The sequence below is a fragment of the Microplitis mediator genome, chromosome 10 (assembly GCF_029852145.1).
Source record: "Microplitis mediator isolate UGA2020A chromosome 10, iyMicMedi2.1, whole genome shotgun sequence".
Lineage (NCBI taxonomy): Eukaryota > Metazoa > Arthropoda > Insecta > Hymenoptera > Braconidae > Microplitis > Microplitis mediator.
The window spans coordinates 7,248,455-7,267,851 of record NC_079978.1 but is presented as its reverse complement, the minus strand read 5'-3'; the positions used below and the strand labels follow the sequence as shown (position 1 = coordinate 7,267,851).

General features: G+C 32.1%; 4 protein-coding genes across 5 annotated transcripts; all 4 read right to left on the bottom strand.

Moving 5' to 3' along the window:
* Window positions 1-36: 36 nt before the first annotated feature.
* LOC130676435 (transmembrane protein 135-like) lies at window positions 37-4,007 on the bottom strand. The gene is made up of 8 exons (XM_057482625.1): window positions 3,647-4,007; window positions 3,269-3,584; window positions 2,753-2,883; window positions 2,287-2,413; window positions 1,634-2,206; window positions 1,416-1,556; window positions 1,175-1,341; window positions 37-1,098 (listed from the first exon to the last, which is right to left on the bottom strand). The coding sequence occupies exons 2-8, from the start codon at window positions 3,416-3,418 to the stop codon at window positions 984-986; spliced, it is 1,404 nt and encodes a 467-aa protein (XP_057338608.1). The 5' UTR covers window positions 3,419-3,584; window positions 3,647-4,007; the 3' UTR covers window positions 37-983.
* A 1,207-nt stretch (window positions 4,008-5,214) lies between these two features.
* On the bottom strand, window positions 5,215-13,783 carry LOC130675314 (serine/arginine repetitive matrix protein 2-like). Its single transcript, XM_057480891.1, has 3 exons — window positions 13,582-13,783; window positions 5,628-13,484; window positions 5,215-5,551 (listed from the first exon to the last, which is right to left on the bottom strand). Exons 2-3 carry the CDS (start codon window positions 13,449-13,451, stop codon window positions 5,264-5,266), a joined length of 8,112 nt encoding a protein of 2,703 aa, XP_057336874.1. The 5' UTR covers window positions 13,452-13,484; window positions 13,582-13,783; the 3' UTR covers window positions 5,215-5,263.
* Window positions 13,784-14,377: 594 nt separating this feature from the next.
* On the bottom strand, window positions 14,378-16,668 carry LOC130676263 (alpha- and gamma-adaptin-binding protein p34-like). 2 transcript variants are annotated; one of them, XM_057482390.1, is made up of 6 exons: window positions 16,457-16,668; window positions 16,195-16,361; window positions 15,999-16,113; window positions 15,765-15,926; window positions 15,596-15,691; window positions 14,378-14,647 (listed from the first exon to the last, which is right to left on the bottom strand). In XM_057482390.1, the coding sequence occupies exons 1-6, from the start codon at window positions 16,518-16,520 to the stop codon at window positions 14,466-14,468; spliced, it is 786 nt and encodes a 261-aa protein (XP_057338373.1). In that variant the 5' UTR covers window positions 16,521-16,668; the 3' UTR covers window positions 14,378-14,465. The 2 variants fall into 2 exon arrangements, with proteins under 2 accessions (XP_057338373.1, XP_057338371.1); XM_057482388.1 differs by having other exon boundaries at window positions 15,563-15,691; window positions 16,457-16,666.
* A 477-nt stretch (window positions 16,669-17,145) lies between these two features.
* On the bottom strand, window positions 17,146-19,280 carry LOC130676262 (26S proteasome regulatory subunit 6B). Its single transcript, XM_057482387.1, has 4 exons — window positions 19,126-19,280; window positions 18,841-18,933; window positions 18,427-18,760; window positions 17,146-18,089 (listed from the first exon to the last, which is right to left on the bottom strand). Exons 1-4 carry the CDS (start codon window positions 19,156-19,158, stop codon window positions 17,302-17,304), a joined length of 1,248 nt encoding a protein of 415 aa, XP_057338370.1. The 5' UTR covers window positions 19,159-19,280; the 3' UTR covers window positions 17,146-17,301.
* Between the last annotated feature and the right edge of the window lie 117 nt (window positions 19,281-19,397).

Below are 19,397 nucleotides of genomic sequence, written 5' to 3'. Positions count from 1 at the left end.
TATTTTATTTAATTTATTATATATTATTATCGCACCCCTAGTAACATATAGACTAAATACTGTAATAATAAGTCAAAGCTCAGCTAACAGTATAAAAAAATATTAACTATCACAATACCTAGGCACCATTTTTTTTTTAAGTTTAATTATACATTTTTAATAATTGCTATTTTTTGCATACATTTAAATAATATTTCAATTTAATTAACATCATATTTTATGTCAATCAATATAAATAACGAGGATTGGACGGTTATTCGTTGTGAACATTTATATCGACATAACAAAGGTAAGATATTTTTAAATTATGCTAATAGCGTAGTAAATATTTGAACAAATTGATTTATAATCTATTAGGCTCAGCCTAAATGTTCAACAAATCTACTAAAGTTAAAGATTTTTTAATTTTTAAATGCATTCCGTCTTTAAATCAATTAAAACTTTTACTTCAATTCTTTGGTTTCAATCTTTTTAAATACAAGATTGAGTTGGACCCTCATAAATTCATAACAAAAAATTTTTATCCTAATGCATTGTTGAGGCTGCTAATTGCAATTTAATTCACGTTACAATTATCGTGGACACCAATTTTATTTTGATTATATTTTCTTACATTGTAAAAAATCGGGAGTGATTACGGATTTTATTTCAATCCGAATTCACTTAGTCACTCGAAGTTTCGGAGTTTTTACAAAAGATCACTCCATGGAGTAAATAGGGAGTTTGTTCTTTCATCAGAGTGATTTGGATTTTATTTAAATCTGCATTCATTCCGACTCGGAGTTTTAATATGGAAATAAACTCCTCTTTAGAGTAAATTTCACTCCGAGGGGAATAAATAAATAAACAATAATCCACTCCGGATTTAATCCGCGTTCACTCTCCGAATTTTTTACAGTGTACGTTTCATTTTACTTACGAGATCACTTAGCGCTTTTTTGTGGCAATAATATCAAAGATTAAAATTATATTATATATAAATTTTAGTATGAGTATGGAAAGTAATCAGTGGTATTGGTTCTTTTCAAAACTTCTTGAAGATGTCGAGAGGTTTCCAAACCAAATGGATCAAGAGGCTTTCGTGCCATGGCAGCGACTCTAAAAATAATATATTTTGATTAATAAGTCGTTAATTAATTAATTAATTAATTAATTAATTATAGTATTTAACTACCTTCCACCCGATATAGTACACAAAAATTTCCAATAGGATCCACGTAGATTCTGTGGCTCAATAATTGCAGCATGGAAAAGTATAGCCGTACAGAAGCAATAGAAGAAAATATTAAACCACTTGATTTCCGGTAATTTTCCTGCTTCGACGCCATTATTCCACAGAAGCTGGGCGTGAAAAATAATTCGGGTTATTGGAGACAGTATAAAATTAAAGAAAATTATTGATATTTATTAAATACCTGTAAAGATTTCCACATAACGTACAACGCTATCGTATTATTTGGAAACATTGCAAATGAAACGCTTGCTATCAAACCAGCGGGTATGGCGTGAAGTCTTGAATTTTTATTACTTACATTTCTCAATAAACATGACGCTAACTGTAGTAAAAAAAAATAATATATTTAAAAATTCATAAATAATTGTCAAGTAAATATATAAATATTTGATAAATTACCCGATAAATTCCAGAAAATCCTCCAATAAATAGCGCCAAATTGAAATTATTTTTTTTAAACAATTCCGCCTTCAGCAAACTTGGTTTCGTCATAAACTTTTTGAATTTAAATATTAAATTCAATCCTAGCTGAGTACATAATCCAATACCAAACATTTTAACACTTCCTCCGAGAATAAAATGTAAACAACTGTACGGATGAGGACACGAATTATGTCTCGCGCAATTTTTAATCCAGTTTATTAAATTTTGATAAACTCTCAATGATTCTTGGATCAAATTGTAAGAATGAATTTTTCTTCTTTTACTGTCAGTTTTTTGACTCATTTGATAGTTTATATTTTTACTAGTTGATGGTTCAGAATATAAAACTTGTCGCTTTGCATTTTCCGGATCGTCGTAAGGGCCGACAATAAATTTAAGAATCTTAAATATCGAATCACTTTTTGGCTTTTCGCTGCGAAAGAAATAAAGAAGTGTCGCCATACTGGCTCCAAATATATAAACGTTTCCATATGGTATCGGTTCGATGTAACCTCGCCATACAATCATGCGAAATAATGTTTCTGTTGCCTATAAAAAAAAAAAAAAATTAATTAAAAGACCGTTAATAACTTCTTTATCTGTAATAAGTCTCATTGAAATATACATACAATATTCGCGACATACAAACACAATAGTGTTCTTCTAGATGGTCTTTCAATAATTATCGCAGCGAGACTGGAGAGAAAGGATGGAAGAAATGACACCGATATAATATTAAAATTTCCTAATAATTTTCTGTAAAATAAATATTTCAATTAAGATAAAAAACCCAGTAGCAAATCAGGGAACTAGTACATGATCAATTTGTATCTATATTTACTAAATATATGTAAATATTCAAATACATGGAGTGATCAAGTAATACGTCCCTGATCGGGTACTAGGTTTTTTACATTAAATTAAGAATGAAGAAAATAAATTTTTAATTATTTTAAATAAGGTAAGAGACCCAGTATTCGGTCAGGGAACTAGTACCCAATTATTCATGTATTTGTATATCTACATTTACTAAATTTTACTAAACATATCTATACAAATAGATGGAATGATCGGGTACTAGGTCTTTTATCTTACCTTAAAGTACAAATAAATACAGGATATGTATATGCACTCCATGATAAAAAAGCTGTTGATTGTAAAATACCAAGAATTGTTCGCAGTACATCTTTTTTTGAAGGAATTTTTCTTCTCATCAATAATGCTATCTGTAATTAAATTTAAATAGTACATAATTAATTATTTATTATATTGAAAAATATTGAATAAATTCAAAATTAACAGAAAAAATATTTTTAAATTCATACGAAACTGAAAAAAGCATGAAAATTATCGTGATGTCATTAAAAATCTGATATTAATCTTTGATAATTCACAAATTTTAACTGATATTGATATTAAAGGATTTAGATAAATAAAAACAGCGTTGGACAAGACAATGAAAGAATTATCATAAGACCTTGGATTAATCTTTTTAATGTGCAATAAAAAATTAAGCATTAAATAATTTTCGTAATGATAAATAGTAATTAAAAAACAGACTGTCATTGTTCATCAAAAGTATGAAGTATAATAAAAATAAATATGACATACCAAGTAAACTGTTGAATATATTCTAAGGGATTCTTGAAGTGCATGAAGCCCAAGTCCAACTTGAGCAGACATACATGAGTCTGTCCAAGGATGTGTAAAATCCTTACAACTATTTGTATCAATCATAAATTTACTGAGTCTTGAAGGCATTTTAAATTTTTGCTAAATTTTATTTCACTGAGTAGAGTATCCAATATATATAAAAGATATCTCTTGAATGACTTAAATCCACAATATCATGATATAAAACGTTAACTCTTAATTTTTTTGCTGTTATTGTAATTAAAAATCCTTAGAAGCTCACGGGATACAAAAACTACGGAGTAAAAAATGAGTAGTATGCAAAAAAAAAGTGATTACGATAAATCTTTAGCGTACTTTGACCACTTCATATGCATTTTATACTATGTATATAACAATTTTGACGTTGTTATCTGCCTATTAACATTATGCAATAAATTCAGACTTAATAACAAACTGGTTTCTGATATATTATAAATACTGAATCGTATAATGTGACCTCGATTCGGAACATCACTTATTATTCAAATAAATAATCCAATATTTAATAAATCAATCATTTTTTTTTCTTTTTAGTTATCATAACAATTGTTATATTTTCAAATTTACACTGACAACTGTCTAAAATCCACGTGAGGTTGGAGTACCTATTTATTTTATCAACTATTTACATCTGTATGCATACACATATGGTTTATTCGTACATATGTACGTCAATTGATAACTGACCTAATGAAAAAAAAAAAATAATAATAAGAGTGGAGTTTGGAATACATTTTTAAATACCACGGAGTGGATTTTTTTAAACTTGCGCGCGCATTCCCGCGTAATGTATTTGGATATTTAAATTAAAAATTGAATATGAGAGCCTGTTTTTCAAACTGGGTTTATTTTAAATACGGGTTTGAGTTATTATTGCTGGTACTTACGTCTATATATTGTTAATGTACATACTAGCAATATTAATTTAAACCTGGATAAAAATAAACCCGGTTTGAAAAACTGGCCCTAAATTCTACGATTTGTTAAAAATATTCATTTAAATTTAAAGTAATTCTCAGACAATATCCCCCACTTTTTAAAAATTTTACACGACCTTGAACTGTCATAATCGTATTAAAATTTAATTAATTAGTTAATTAAAAAAAAGTTAAAGCATTGACTGAAAAAAGAATAACGCAGATATAATTTGGCCGTGATGTAGATTTAAAAATAAATTACAGTTGATATCAATCAGGAGTCAAATGAAATTTGGTAAATTTTAGCCTAAAAAATTTGAAAATTTGAATTTTAATATTGACATGAAATTTAATTAACAAATTTCGTTTGACTTCTAATTGATATCAATTGTGAGTAATTTTTTTTAAACCAATCAATTCAACATTTTTAATAAATGGGGAAGGGGGGTCTAAGAATGCCCTTAATATAAATAATGTAATTTTATCTACATCAAAGACTCAATTAAATATCAAATATTTAGTCATCTTTATGTAAATAAAATTATAGATCTATAATAAAATCAATTATGCATGATCTTGACAGCTAATTAACTAATACTGACTAAGAAAATAAAATGGTATTAATTAATATGATAATAAAAATAAAAAATGCGAAATTATGAAAGAAAATGAACATTTTATTTAAATATACAGACAATATTTCAATATATCTATAACAGATAAATGATTAATTAAAATAAAAATGATGATAATGTATTTACAGTTAACTTTAATACTAAAGCAAATAACTAAAAATATTTTAAGTATATAATATTAAAACTGAACTCATCCATACGACAAGTTGTTGATAAAAAAAAAAAAAAACTAGCTATTAATCTTATCCCTAAGTAGGTAGAACGAAAAATTGTATATACATTCTGAAGTCGTATAAATAACGTTTTATGTTTAATTAGAGAAATTTATAGATTGATTTATAGGTTTCTATTAACAAAAAAAAAAAAATTCATATGAAGAATTATGCTTTGTTACAAGGTTGAATGGTGTAATTTAGTGGAGGTGGAGGAACCAATAGTGGTAAAGGAGTAGGAGGAGGTGGAGCTTGGTTGGTACTTGGTGATGATGTAGTTTCAACAGGACGTAAAATAGCGCTGTAGGCTGCTAAATAACTTGGCCATAGATGAGGAGGTGGCGGAGATCCTGGTGGTGGCGGTGGAGGTGAACGATCGTCCAAATCGTCCAAATCATCCAACATCATCGATGTCAATGGTGTGATTTTTGGCTTTTTTAATTTTATTATTTTTACCTGTAAATAAGTATTTTATTTTTGTTAGCACTATTTTATAAATATAAAATGAAGTAATTAAAATATTATAACTCACCTTGACTTTTTTCTTAATTTTCAATGGTTTGGCACGTTTGGCCTTCTTTCGATTCTTCCTAGACCTAGATCTTCGTATATGTTCATGAAGAGGATCGTGTAATGACATAGGAGCTGGTGGTGGTGGTGATGGCATGTCACCTTCACCGCCACTTGGACTTGTACCTTCACCTGGTTTTATACCATCAGCAAATTGTACTGATTTACGTGATCTACGTTGTCTTGGTGTTCGTATTCTTTTTTCTTCTGGGTCTATTTCATCTTGTTTTTCTTCATTCAGATTTGCCAGCAATTGATCTCCAGTGTTATTTTGTAATACCTCAGTAGCACTAGAAGCAGTATTAGAATCATCATCTAGTACACCGTTGACAATTCTCTCATCCCATAGACCTGGAGGAACAAGAATCCCTTTTCTAGGTGGTGGGGGTAGTGGAGTTGTGACAGTGACATTAACAACAGACGTTGACTCTTCATCAACAGTTTCATTAAGACTAGGTATTTCAACACCAGGTTGTGGATCAATTGAATTAATTACACGAGATTCATCATCTTCAACTTCTGCTTCAGGTTCCTCGTCGTCATCTTCTTCTTCGTCGTCTTCTTCAACATCACCTTCATCGTACTCTTCTTCATCTTCATCTTCCGGAACATTTTCATCTGGCTGTCCAAGTGGCGCAGCTATTGGGTCATCGAGATCTTCATCATCAATCAAAGGCTTAGGTTGCGCACTTACTGCTTCACCTTCAATAGTTGTATCAGGTTCAACTGGTAAGTCAGCAGTTATGCGACTACTAGACTGTCCGAGAGTTCGCTTGGCACGACGACGCATTTTTTCTATTTTTTTACGTTCTTTTTCAAGTCGTTTTTCTTCACGTAGTCGTTTCCGTTCTTCTTTTTCTTTTCGCCTGACTTCCATAATCGCTTCGTAGTTATAGATTGGCTGAAGAAGTGGTGGTGCTTTTGGTGGTTCAAGCTTAGGAAGTGCTGCAATAGGTGGTGGTGGTGGTAGTGGTGGTGGTGGTGGTGGGATTGGTTGAATATGACTGATTGAAGGTACAGGAACCATCATTGGAAGTGAAACTGCTGGTAATACTGGTACATTAGTACCGATTGGCATTGGAACAGGAACAGGAACTGCCATTGGAACACTGCTCATTGGTAATGGTGGTAATGAAGGCGCTAATGTCGGTATCGGTGCCGGTGCTGGTGTTGGTGGAGGTACAGGTCCACTCCAGTCTAATGATGTAGATGGTAAAACTTGTATTACATTACCTACACGCAGTGTACGGTTTGAATTGTTGTTTCCAGTTGATGATGGTGGTGTTGGTATGTCATTTCTAATTCCAACAGGAGGAACTGGACCACTGAAGTCTGCTGGTACTACTTGTAAAACATTGCCCACTTGCAGCACTGTAGGCTGTTGTGGACGTACGTATGGAGGAGGATGAAGAGGTGGTGGAATACGTGGTTGGAGAACTGGTACTCCTGGTGTAGGTGGTGGGTATGACATTGCTTGTTGATTATATTTAGGAATATTGTAAGGATGAGGTGGTGGTGGCGGTGGTAATGGTGGCAGAGGTGGTAGTAATGACTCTTGATTTTTCTTGATTCCTAATTCCAATTCTAGTCTATCATCTAGAGAAAGACGCTTTGGAGAACTTACTGGTGGATTTATAGGAGTAGTAGTAGTAGGAGCAGCAGGAATAGCCGGAGTAGTAATAGTAGTAGTTTCTAAACGTGGTGGATAAGTTAAATTATTTCCCCCGTAATAAGAATACTCAAATTGTTGTGTAGGCACTGGTATATTATTTGAATCGTCTATTTGTGGAACACTTTGAGATTCTTCATGAGACAATGAATTTATTCCAGATGGATGAATAATTGTTTCTATTTTCTGAATTCGCTCTTTACTCGTGCTCCTTTGATATCTCATGTCACTAATAATATTTAATTTTCGTTGCTCTGGAGAAAATGATCTTGAATGCCGTGACCTATCTAATGATCTTCGAGAACGATCTGAATTTCTCAATCCTAGCCGTGACCTTGATCGTGAAGATGATCGAGATCTTGATCTGAACCTTGAAATTGATCGTGACCGGCTTCTTGATCTGGATCTGCTCCATGACCGAGATCGAGAGCGACCTGCGTATCTACTACGGCCGGACGATCTCGATGGAGATCCCCTTGATCTCGGGGAGAGCCGAGATGATTTTCGTGTGTCGGAAACTCTGGTGCCACGGCACGAATCGGGGGTTTCACGAGATCTATCCCAATCGATATCACGGCTTCGTCGTTCTCTGCTTCTACTTCTACTTCTACTTCTGTAACGAGGTTTATCCAATTCACTTGTAAACAGAGTATCACTATCTTTTTCTAAGTTTACATTTTTATGATACATATCCAATGCATCATGAGGTCTTTCTGTCAAATCACTCGGTCGTTTCTTATCAATATTATAAGAGCCTCTCAAAATTTCCATAGGGTCATATGGCTTATCACCTAATTTTTCTCGACTCCAATCTCTTTCGTGACTTTTATCACAACTATGATCACGTTCACGGTTTCTATCACTTTCAGTACTTCTATGGGAACGATCTTTGTTAGTAAAAGCTTTCAATCGTCCACGACGATCTGGACTTCTCGAAAATCTTTCTCTCTTATCATCAACACGACCTGTACGTTTTTGACGATCCCATGACAACCTGTCGTCTCTTCTAGATGGAGTTCTACTACGACTTCGACTCCAGCTACGACTTCTACTACGACTTCTATTCCACGAGACCGGCGAACGTTTCTTATCTTTGAAACCACGATCACTGAGTGGGCTAATCTTTTTATGATCAGCAGTAAATGAAGATACTTTGAAATCTTTATTATCAATCTTTGACCGATCTTTGACTGAACCACGACTACTGCTGCGATAACTCGAAGCGCTTCCTCTATCTTCACTACTACGAGTTTTAGATTTTTCGTTGTCATTTCGTGATGATGAGCTCCGTTTTGAATCACATTCTGGAGATCTTGAATAAGATCGAAGGCGAACTTCTTGGAAACTTTGACGGAATGTTCCTTTTTCGACAGTACCATCTGTTTTATCTCGAGCAACAAAACGAGTATCATCGAATTTTGGTATATGAATTTCTGAAGATTCAATTGATTTATTAGCCTCAACAGATTTTGATGACAATAACTCTTCAGGACTTAATTTAAACGATGATATATCTATATCAATTTTCGTGTCCGATAGTTGAGTAAAATCACCAGTAGATTCACGTGCTTCAAACTCAGCAAATATATTCATACGCAATTTTTTCATTGCTTCAGTTTCTACGGCAGGACTAGGATTTTTAGATCCAGAATATTTAGATTTAGATGAAGAATCATGTTTATGTCGGCTTCTTTTATCATTTTGTGTATCGCTGTCACTGCTTTCACTGCTGCTACTGCTGTCACTACTATCACTGCTACTGTCACTTGATTCCCTTCTACTTTTAGACGCTTTTGCAGATTTAACGCCAGTGATAAATGATGATTGACTTTCCCAATCAACTTCTTCCTCTTCCCAATTAACAGGCGCAAGATTATCATCTCCCAGGTCTTCTTCCTCTTTTAATAAGACTGGACTAGGTTCAGCCCATCGCGTAGTCGGCGGCACTTGTTGCTCAGGTACAATTTCCACAACTTTATCTTCACTCTCAGGGATTATTTCTACCCATCCTGAAGGCTTTTCTTCTTTTGCATCCTCCTCTTTTATCTTAGCAGAATCAACTGGGAGATCAATAGGTTTTGATTCTTCTTCTTTTTCTTCCTCAACGATACTCGGAATAGGCGATGATGCCACTGGTTCAATGGCCGGTTGTTCATCCTCCACTTTTGACTCATTTTCTTTTTTAATTTTCTCCTCCATCAACATTTTTGCTTCACGTTCACCTTCTTCTTCTTCGTCTTCCCAAATTCTCAATGGACAAATTCTATTAACTTGTTTCTTTTTATTTTCACGTTGAGTTTTGTTTTTTTCAATGGCAATGTACGTATCAGTTTTACTATCATACAGTAACCCTTTCTCAACTTTTTTATCAATTTTTGCCGTTGATTTATCCTTTGACGAATTCGACGCAAACTTTTCCAAAGCATCCAAACTATCAACTTCCCAATCATTGATGACAGGTAAATTTTCATTACTCTCTTCGAGTTGTGTCAAAGATGGAAAATGTAAAGCATCAAAATCAAATGATTCTGATAATTTAGCACGATATTTTTTAAGTTTTTTAATCAACTCAGACTGACTTGGTGATCTTCGTTTTGACCGATTTTTCTTTTTTCGTTTTTCACGAGATTTTTTCTTTTTACTGCTGTCACCATCCGATGATCCACTGCTGCTATTACTTGATGTACTACTTGTACTAATACTGCGACGTTTCTTTTTAATTTTTTTGACTTTTTTACTGCGTGAACTATCTCTTTTACTTTTTTTCTCACTTAGATGATCACTTACAGTATCGGTAGTTATCTCAATAACATCACTAGGTTTATCAACTGGTGAATGATGTACGGATTCAATATCTTTTACAGATTGATGTTCATCCTCAACCACAGCAGTATCTTCATTTACAACTTCATTTAAAATTTCTTCTTGCTGTGGTTCTTCAATCTTAGGTTCCTCTTGCTGTGAATCATCAGGCTGCTGTGAAATCACTTGTGAACTAGAGTTGTTGTCGCATACTTCAAAGAGTTTTTCAGCTGACGGTACTTTTGCGACAGGTTGTGCGGATGCTTTATCTTCTGGAGATCCCGTAATTCGAGTAACTTCAGAATTTAACGCAACACTTACATTTTCGTTGTTAACTTCAGCCTCCCAGTGTGGTGAATGTGACACCTCTTCTTTAATCACTACTTCGAGACTCTCATTTTCAATTTTATTTTTACGGTTCATTTTTTGTATTCTTTTCTTCTCAGTAGATTTAGATCGTCTTCGCTTGGACACTCGACGTTGCTTTGAATCCTTTCTTTTCTTTCGTTTGCGCGTAATTTCATCAAACTCAAAACTTGAATTCGAAACTGTACTGTCTTTTCTTACACGTTTTTTCTTATTTCTAAGACGCAATTTTTTTCTATTTTTTCTTTTTTTTCTCTTTTTCTTTGATGAATGACTAGATTCATCACTAGAGTCATCACTATCACTACTAGAACTATCGGAACTTGAATCTCTTGCGCGTTTCTTCTTTCTCTTTCTTTTGCGTTTTCTTTTACGTTTTTCATCCTCGGATTCCGATGAACTTGATGAAGAATCACTGCTGTCACTAGACGATACTTTTTTTCTATATTTCTTTTTCTTACGTTCTCTTCTTTTCCGCAATTTATCAGATTTCGATGATCTTCTATGTTTTGTCGTTCCTCGAATATTTGCCCAATCACTTATTCCAGGATCAAGTTCAATCGTCTTGTCAATCTTTTCGATTTTAACAGGAGTACTCTCTGAATTACTTTTAGAGTGAATAAGAGGTGCACCTTCTACAACAGGATCCAAATTTTGTATATCTGAAGCATGTTCAACATCTTGATCGTCATTTTTTTTGCTACACTCATCAGTTATCGGTGGATTATAAACGACTTTCGACTCAACTTTAGCTTTCATTGGTGATTCACTTTCATCAGTTTGAACAATGACTTGTGTGTTATCTACTTCCTCTTCATTAGCGACCATCTTCATAAACTGTTCATATTCCGACACTAATTTTTCACCAACTTCAACTTTTTCCCCTGATTTATCGTCACTGTTATCTGTAGTTGGTGTTGCTGTAATTTCACCTGATACTACTTCAATAGCCATGTCTTTACTTGATATCTCGTCATTAGATTCTATTTTATCCGATTCCACTTCATTCGATACATCTTCATTTGGCATTATTTCATTAACAGAAGATGCAGGAGTTAAGTTTACTTTCTCAGATGAAGACATTTCTTCATCTTCATCAACTTTATCTTCTTCTTCGTCTTTCTCTGCTTTTTCATCATTATCTACTACTTCTTCTTCCAAGTCTTCTTTCACAATTGGCGTTATTTTTACAACTTTGTCTTTATCTTCTTCTTTATTGCCTTCTTCTTTTTTGTTTCCGTCATCTTCTTCATTATCTGAAGTTTCTGATTGACCCTCAGAAGAACTACTAGAAGAATCGTCAACTGCTGCAGCTGCCTCATCTTCACTATCCCACCTAGACTTTGGAGGATCAGTGGGACGAGCTGGAGACGAAGATTTGTCAATATCTTTTACTTCGTACTCGACTGGTCTAGGCTCAGCTTGAATTTGTCCAAACCATTTTCTAGGACCTTGTTCTTCTTCGTCAAGATTTTCCTTTGAAGACCCAGCGACTGCATGAGATATTTTTCGCATATGATCAGAACGATCTGGAGGAAGCATTTGATAAAGCTGTTGACAAGGAAGCAAAAGGGAAATATTAGGATTCTCACAGTAAAATAAACCCTGACCATTATGTTTCTTCGTAATACGAATTGATTCAGGCGGATACTGTTTTTTGGTTTCATTTATTCCATCAACAGTAACGCAAGTTCGTTTTACATGATGAGTTCCTATCATCAACATGTGATGTAATTGTGCATTGTACTCTTGTGGCGTTTTAAACTTGACTTCCTTATTGATGGTAGTATTTGTATCATCATTAATGTCCACTGATAAAGATTTAGCTCGTATCTGACCCCCTTGTCTTTTAAAACTTCTCCAATCAATTTGTTCTATCGGTTCAAATTGTTCCTCTCTTTTGTCCTTTCTATGATTATTGTAATTACGATGTTTATTGAAATATGGTTTATCATGTTTGTGTATCTTCATTTTATGCTGCTGATCCATATCCAGTGAATTACTACGACGTCTGTTTCTGATAAAATTATCATTTCTTCTTTCCCTACTTCTAGATCGATCACGGAAGTCATTAAATTGCCATCGCCTGTCATGGAATTTACGATCACCGTAATGATTTTGATTAAAATTTCCACGACGAAAATTGTCATTGTGAAAATATTGATTACGACGATCCCATTGTTGATGTCGACCAAAATTTTTATTGCGGTCATTCCTATCGTCATTTCTCTCATTATTTCTATCGTCGTTTCTATCATTATTCCTATCGTCATTCCTATCGTTATTCCTGTCGTCATTTCTATCATTATTCCTGTCATCATTTCTATCGTCATGTCTATCGTTATTCCTACTGTCGTTTCGATCGTTATTTTTATCATCATTCTTTTCGCTATTGAGTATAAAATTATCAATATCATTTTTTTTTTCAGTCAAATAATTAGTCAATAATAATTTTTGTTTAGCATCCTCACGAATAATTTCCTCAATTGCCGCTAACTTTGGCTCGACTCTTTTTTTAGTTTTTTTAGTAGGCGAGCTCCTTGTCGGTAATTGAACATCATTTTTCTCAGTCGTTTCCATCTTAGTGTCATCTTTATTTTTACTTTTATTGGCATCAGTAACCAAATTTTTGATACTGTCTTTAGACTTCTTTTTATTTACTTGAAATGAATTTATATTGCGATTTTTGTTAAAACTAAAACTTTTTTCAACAGGCTTTTGTATTACTGATGGTGGAAATTTATTAGCAAATGCCATTAATCGTTTCTTAGCTTGAGCTTTACCTAGAACTGGTTTTGTTATTTTAGGACTATCAGCTGCAGATTCATCATCACCAGGACCACGATTACTGTCTGGAGTTTCTGATCTATCAACATTAGCTGCACTGCTCGAGCTCTGCGACACATCATCTTTAGGTTGTTTTGGATCACTCAATCCTGGTGATTCCATTGTCACTAATTTTTAAATACTCGTATTTTAAACCTTCCGAGATAAAAAAAAATATTTCATCAATGAAACATAAAAAAATAGTTGATAAATTTTAGTCTTATGTAAATAAATTTATTATTCATCTACTTACCGGGTATATCAATATAATGCTATATTATATATTTACAGAAATATATACATACAGATCAATAAATGCATTGAGCGTCATGATAAATATCAATTTTTATAAACTTAAAAACTTTTTTTTTATTTTACGATAATTACACTATAAATTATTGTTAATTAAGAATATATAATTTGGCAATACACAAATACACGACGGTCATTTTGGTTAAACTAACAATTGCCAAGATGGTAAATTAAATTAATTCATGTTTGGCGGCAGCACTGATATTTACTCGAACCGGTTAATTTAAAATTTATGTATTAGTGTGAATGTAGCAGACATGAGAAAATTTTTAAATTTTAAATTAATTAATTAATTAAAATAATGAAATTTAAAAAAATGTGCGCACTGATTTTTGATTTATCTGAACGTGCATTTTTAAAATTTTTGTTCTGCTTACATTTTATATACTTATTTATTATAAAATTTAAAAAATTGCTAATTGTCAGCTACATTGACACTCATAATTTATGAGTGTCAATGTAGCAGATATCAGACAAATTTTAAATTATTAATAAATAGAGTAAATAATTTATACAATTAAATTTTTAAAAAATGCGCATTTAAAAAGTTTAAAAATTAATAAGTGCATTTTTTATACCTATTATTCTTTTAATTATTTATAATATTAAATTTGTCCGATGCCTGCTACATTCACACTCATCATAATTTATGTACAATAAAAATGAAGTTTAATTATTCTAAAATCAATAAAAAAAATTTTTAGAGGATTAATTTTTAAAATAATAATAAAAAAGTATTTCAAACTTGATTTATTTCATCAATTTTTAAAGTTACTTGTAAATTAATACTTAATAGTTTATTAATTAATATTATAATATGAAAACTTATTCATCTAAATCCTCAATTTCGGATGCATCACCGCCCATCGCCTTCCAAAATGCTGTCACGAGTTGCTCAGCAGCTGCTCGACGATTACTAGGTGATAATGTTGCAGCATGTTCTTTCATGGCCATCAATTGCCCAAATAATTCACCAAAATCTGTATTTTCTTCACCCATAATACCATCTAAGACATTATTATTAATAATTACGATATAAATATCAAAAATACAATAGTATATTGTGACAAGGGATGAAATAAAATGATTTCAGACCAGGGTGAAGTTGGTTGACATCACCCGCAGTTTGAAATCGTGTTTCATCCTGAGTTACACACTATATTTTTCATGATTGCCTGGATTGGAACTTAAAGTTTCAGTCAGCAGCCAGTCAGAAATAAATTAATTTAAGACCAATGGTGTGATCAATAATTAGCGTAAGCGTAAATTGTGATTTGCAATTTATAATTTAGCAGGAATTATAAATACTATTTATTATTGACACTAATTTTTATAAAACGTTATCACAAAGTCAGAACTGTCATTTATGTAAATAAAATGAATGGTCTGAAATGACTATTAAACAAATGACAAGTATCAGAGTTTAAATTGCTAAAGCCTTCAGTCGGCGGACATAATTATTTTTTTGTTCCTAAGGGACGAAACAACTTTGTTTCTGCCCGCTGACTAAAGGCATTCACAATTTCCGCGTTTGCTAATATTCATTCGCGGCATTGGACTGAAATTTGTTGGTTTCGATTGGCTGTAGGAGTCACTGAAACTTTAAGTTTCAATGCTGGTATCATGAATAGTATATTACACACCCAGGGAGGAAAGTAGGATAGTCCGACCCACGTGTGTAATTACACGGTAGCAAACACGCGGATTGGGACATCCTACCTTCCTCCATGGTGTGTATACGATTTTTCACCAGATCTGTACTTGAATGTTTAAATTTTTGCCTCTGTTTGTGGGAAGAACGGCGTATAAACTAATTTTTATCCTTTTTAAACAGAGCAGGAATTTAAATTTTCGGTGCAGGTATAGTGAAAAATAATATATTGAGCTAAATTATTTTTAATTTATATTTTGTTCAATAATACCTAGTACACTATTCATTAATAAATTGTCTGTACCATTACGAGATGCATTTAATTGAATATTATCAAGCTGATCCTTTATTTCATTTACATCTGGCTCATTCGATGTTGATATTCTACCATTAGGAATACCTGAATATAACAAAATAAATAGATAAGTTGTTTTTTTAGCTGAAAATATTTCTAATAAATATAGTAAAAATACCTTTTAATATTCTATTAGGCCATGTATGAGTATGCAAAACCTCAATAAGTCTTTCAATACCAAATTTTTCCTGTTCAAAGTCATCATCCATCACGTCTGGCGTCGATTCTGGATTTGTCATTTCGACTAATTCAAATTTATTAACATGGCACCATTCAGTAACTAAAATAATACAATTATTTATATAAATTGATAGATAAAATATATAACAATTATCGTATTATTTGTTTATACCTTCGTCTTTTTTTTGCGCATCAGGAAAAGTTTCGCAGGCCAGCAAAAAAATGTCGGCCTCATTGAGAGACTGAATTAATGGAACGTATTTCTCCAAAACCAACGGTTCATCTCCCTGGTTCAATTAATTTATATAATAAAATTCATCAAACAAATAATAATAAATTCCTTTATAGTTCTTAAGTAATTAAATTGCCTTTGGTTCATAATGAAGTATCACTGCTTCGATCCCATCAACTGGTATTCCCAGTGGCAACCTTTCAGTAGCACACAGTACCACTCGTGCTGAGTAATATTTGTTGTCAATATCCCAAGAAAAATATTTAACATCGTCATCGTCTCCTAGAAGCTGTGAATCTAAATCTATATCACAAAGACATTAAATATAATCAATTATTGAGTTAATATATAAATGGAGTTACAGCATATTAACCTACAATACATTTATTTATTATTACCTTTAGCAATTTCACTTGCTTTGTTATTTTCAGTACTTAAAATAAGAATACGTGGTAAATCCATTATTGATATATTTCTTTTAAATGTTATATTTATTACAAAATTACATTTATGTAGCAGACAAATATTAATTGTAAGTAATTGACAATAATAATATCAATATCAAATAAAGACACCAGCGCTTACTCCAACTTATGCACTTACTACAGGTCATACATAAATTTATTTTTTATATGAAAAGAGAGGGAAATATTGCGATTTAAATATGAGTGAATGTAGCAGACATCAGACAAATTTAAAATTATAAATAAATAGAGTAAATAATTAATAAAATTAAATTTAAAAAAAATGCACATTCAAAAAATTTTGAAATAAATTAGTGCATTTTTATATATATTTACTATATTCATTTAAAACTTTAAGTTTATCTGATGTCTGCTACATTTACACTCATTTTGAAATAAAGTAATTGCAATAAATATAATTTTCAAAATTAAGATTTATTTGTATATAATTAGTTATGACAAATGACAATTTCCACGATACATTGGATAATTATTATAATTTATAATATGAAAAAATCAAAAAATATTAAGTATGAGTGTGAATGTAGCAGACATCAGACACATTTAAAATTATTAATAAATGGAATAAATAATTAATAAAATTAAATTTTAAAAAAATGCGGTTTTAAAAAATTTTGAAATTAGTGCATTTTTATAAATATTGTTTTTTAATTATTTACTCTATTTGAAATTTTAAGTTTGTCTGATGTCTGCTACATTCACACTCATTATTAAGCATAGAAAAAAAAATATCCATTTTTTTTTTTAATAACGATGAATTATTTGTAGAACTCATGTTCAGACTCGTCTTTCTTAATGTTATTCTTGTAACCTTTTTCAAAGTCTTTAGCAAGAACGATGTAGCGATTTTCACGTACTGCGTGCATACCAGCTTCTTGACAAATAGCATTTATATCAGCACCGGAAATTCTGTCAGGCCGGGCAACGTAATCCTCTAGATCAACTTCCTCACTCAGATTCATTTTAGTAGTGATTGTTGAAAAGATGAGACGTTTCTGACGACGATCTGGCAGTGGAAATTCAATCTTACGATCCAATCTACCAGGACGCAATAGAGCCGGATCCAAAGTATCAGCACGATTAGTAGCCATGATAACTTTAACATTAGTCGTTTGATCAAAACCGTCCATCTGGTTGAGCAATTCTAATAGAATACGCTGAACTTCACGATCAGCACCAGTTTGTGCGTCAAAACGCTTCGTGGCGATCGCATCAATTTCATCAACAAATATAATAGCTGGAGAGTTTTCTTTAGCAAGACGGAAGACATCTCGTACCATCCTTGGACCTTCACCGAGATACTTTTGTACGAATTCAGAACCGACAACACGAATAAAAGCAGCTGTAGTGTGTCTAGCGACAGCTTTAGCAAGCATAGTTTTACCACAACCAGGTGGTCCGTACATCAAAACACCACGTGGTGGGTCAATACCAATCTGCTTGTATAATTCAAAGTGAGTCAGTGGTAATTCCACTGCTTCACGAATTTCTTGCTTCTGCATATCCATACCTCCAATATCGCTGTACTGAATGTCAGGTTTCTCATCTGATTAAATTATAAAATAAAAATTTTAAATTTAATGACATAAACTAAAAAAAAAAACACGGAGAGAAATGGAGATAAAAAATGTACGAATTTTTTTATTATGCTGTCGACTAAACTTGAAACAGAAAGTTGAGTTACCAAAAATTGATCATGCTGCACGACAATTATTATTGAGAGCAATAAGTTTTAAGTGTATAACATTTTTTGTAGTACAACATAATAATTTTTTGGCGACTCAATTTCCTGTTTCAAGTTTGGTCGACAGCATAATAAAAATTCGTTTATTTTCAAGTCCATTTTTCTCCGTGCGCATATTTAATAATTAAATTTAAATTACCAGCTTGAAGCATAGAGATGCTAGAGTCTGCTTCTGGTGGCAAGACATCAACAAGAGCATTGCTGTGCTTGTGGAGAGCAACACTGGCAGAAGGCTTCAACAATTCACGGTCAATAGTTGATAAAATTCGTACGTAATAATTAGATCCTGTTGTTGAACCAACGATACCAGTATTCTGATCAACAGCTTCTAAAAATTGTCCAATTACAAGTGGTACACTCTGTATACGCTTAACTTCTTCTTGAGCATGTAAATATTCTTTTTTCAAATTCCGCTGTTCATCTTTGATATATTCTTCTTGAACTTGAAGAAATTCAAGCATCCGTTGTAATTTCTATTGATGGTAATTAAAATAGTAATTAAAAAAATTCATTCAAAGTCTAATGAGATAAAAAAAATTTAATTAAAGTTTACCATGTATCGAGTATAAAGATCTTCATTATCTAAATCATCACCAACACCTGAGTAATGACCAATTACCGGTTTGATGTCAGTTTCAGAGACATCCTAATGAAAAAAATGAATAAACATGAGTGAATTTAAATTAGTAAATACAATTTAGTGATACATGACAATGGAGTCTTGGATTCATGAGTGCAAAGTAATTACTTTACTCATAAAAATTAATAAATCCAATATTATATCCATTGAAATAATTATTGCTGAATAAATAAATTTATAAATTTATTAAAAACTTACTTTGTCAGGTAGAGTACTTCCAATTTCTTCCATTGTTATATTGCTAATAAAATTAAACGTTTAACCAAAATAATTTTTGGTTAAACTGAATGACTTAGAGATATTTTCACCCGAGTCAGAGTTGCCAGAAATTTTTGTCCGAATCACCCCATCTATGATCAAAAGTAGCGAAATATTTTTAACTTTCAAGTTTAAATTCTATTGGCTTAAAATTTATTCTCCATTAGCCAATAGATGTCATTATTGAATAACGACACATGTTGATAAGGAAG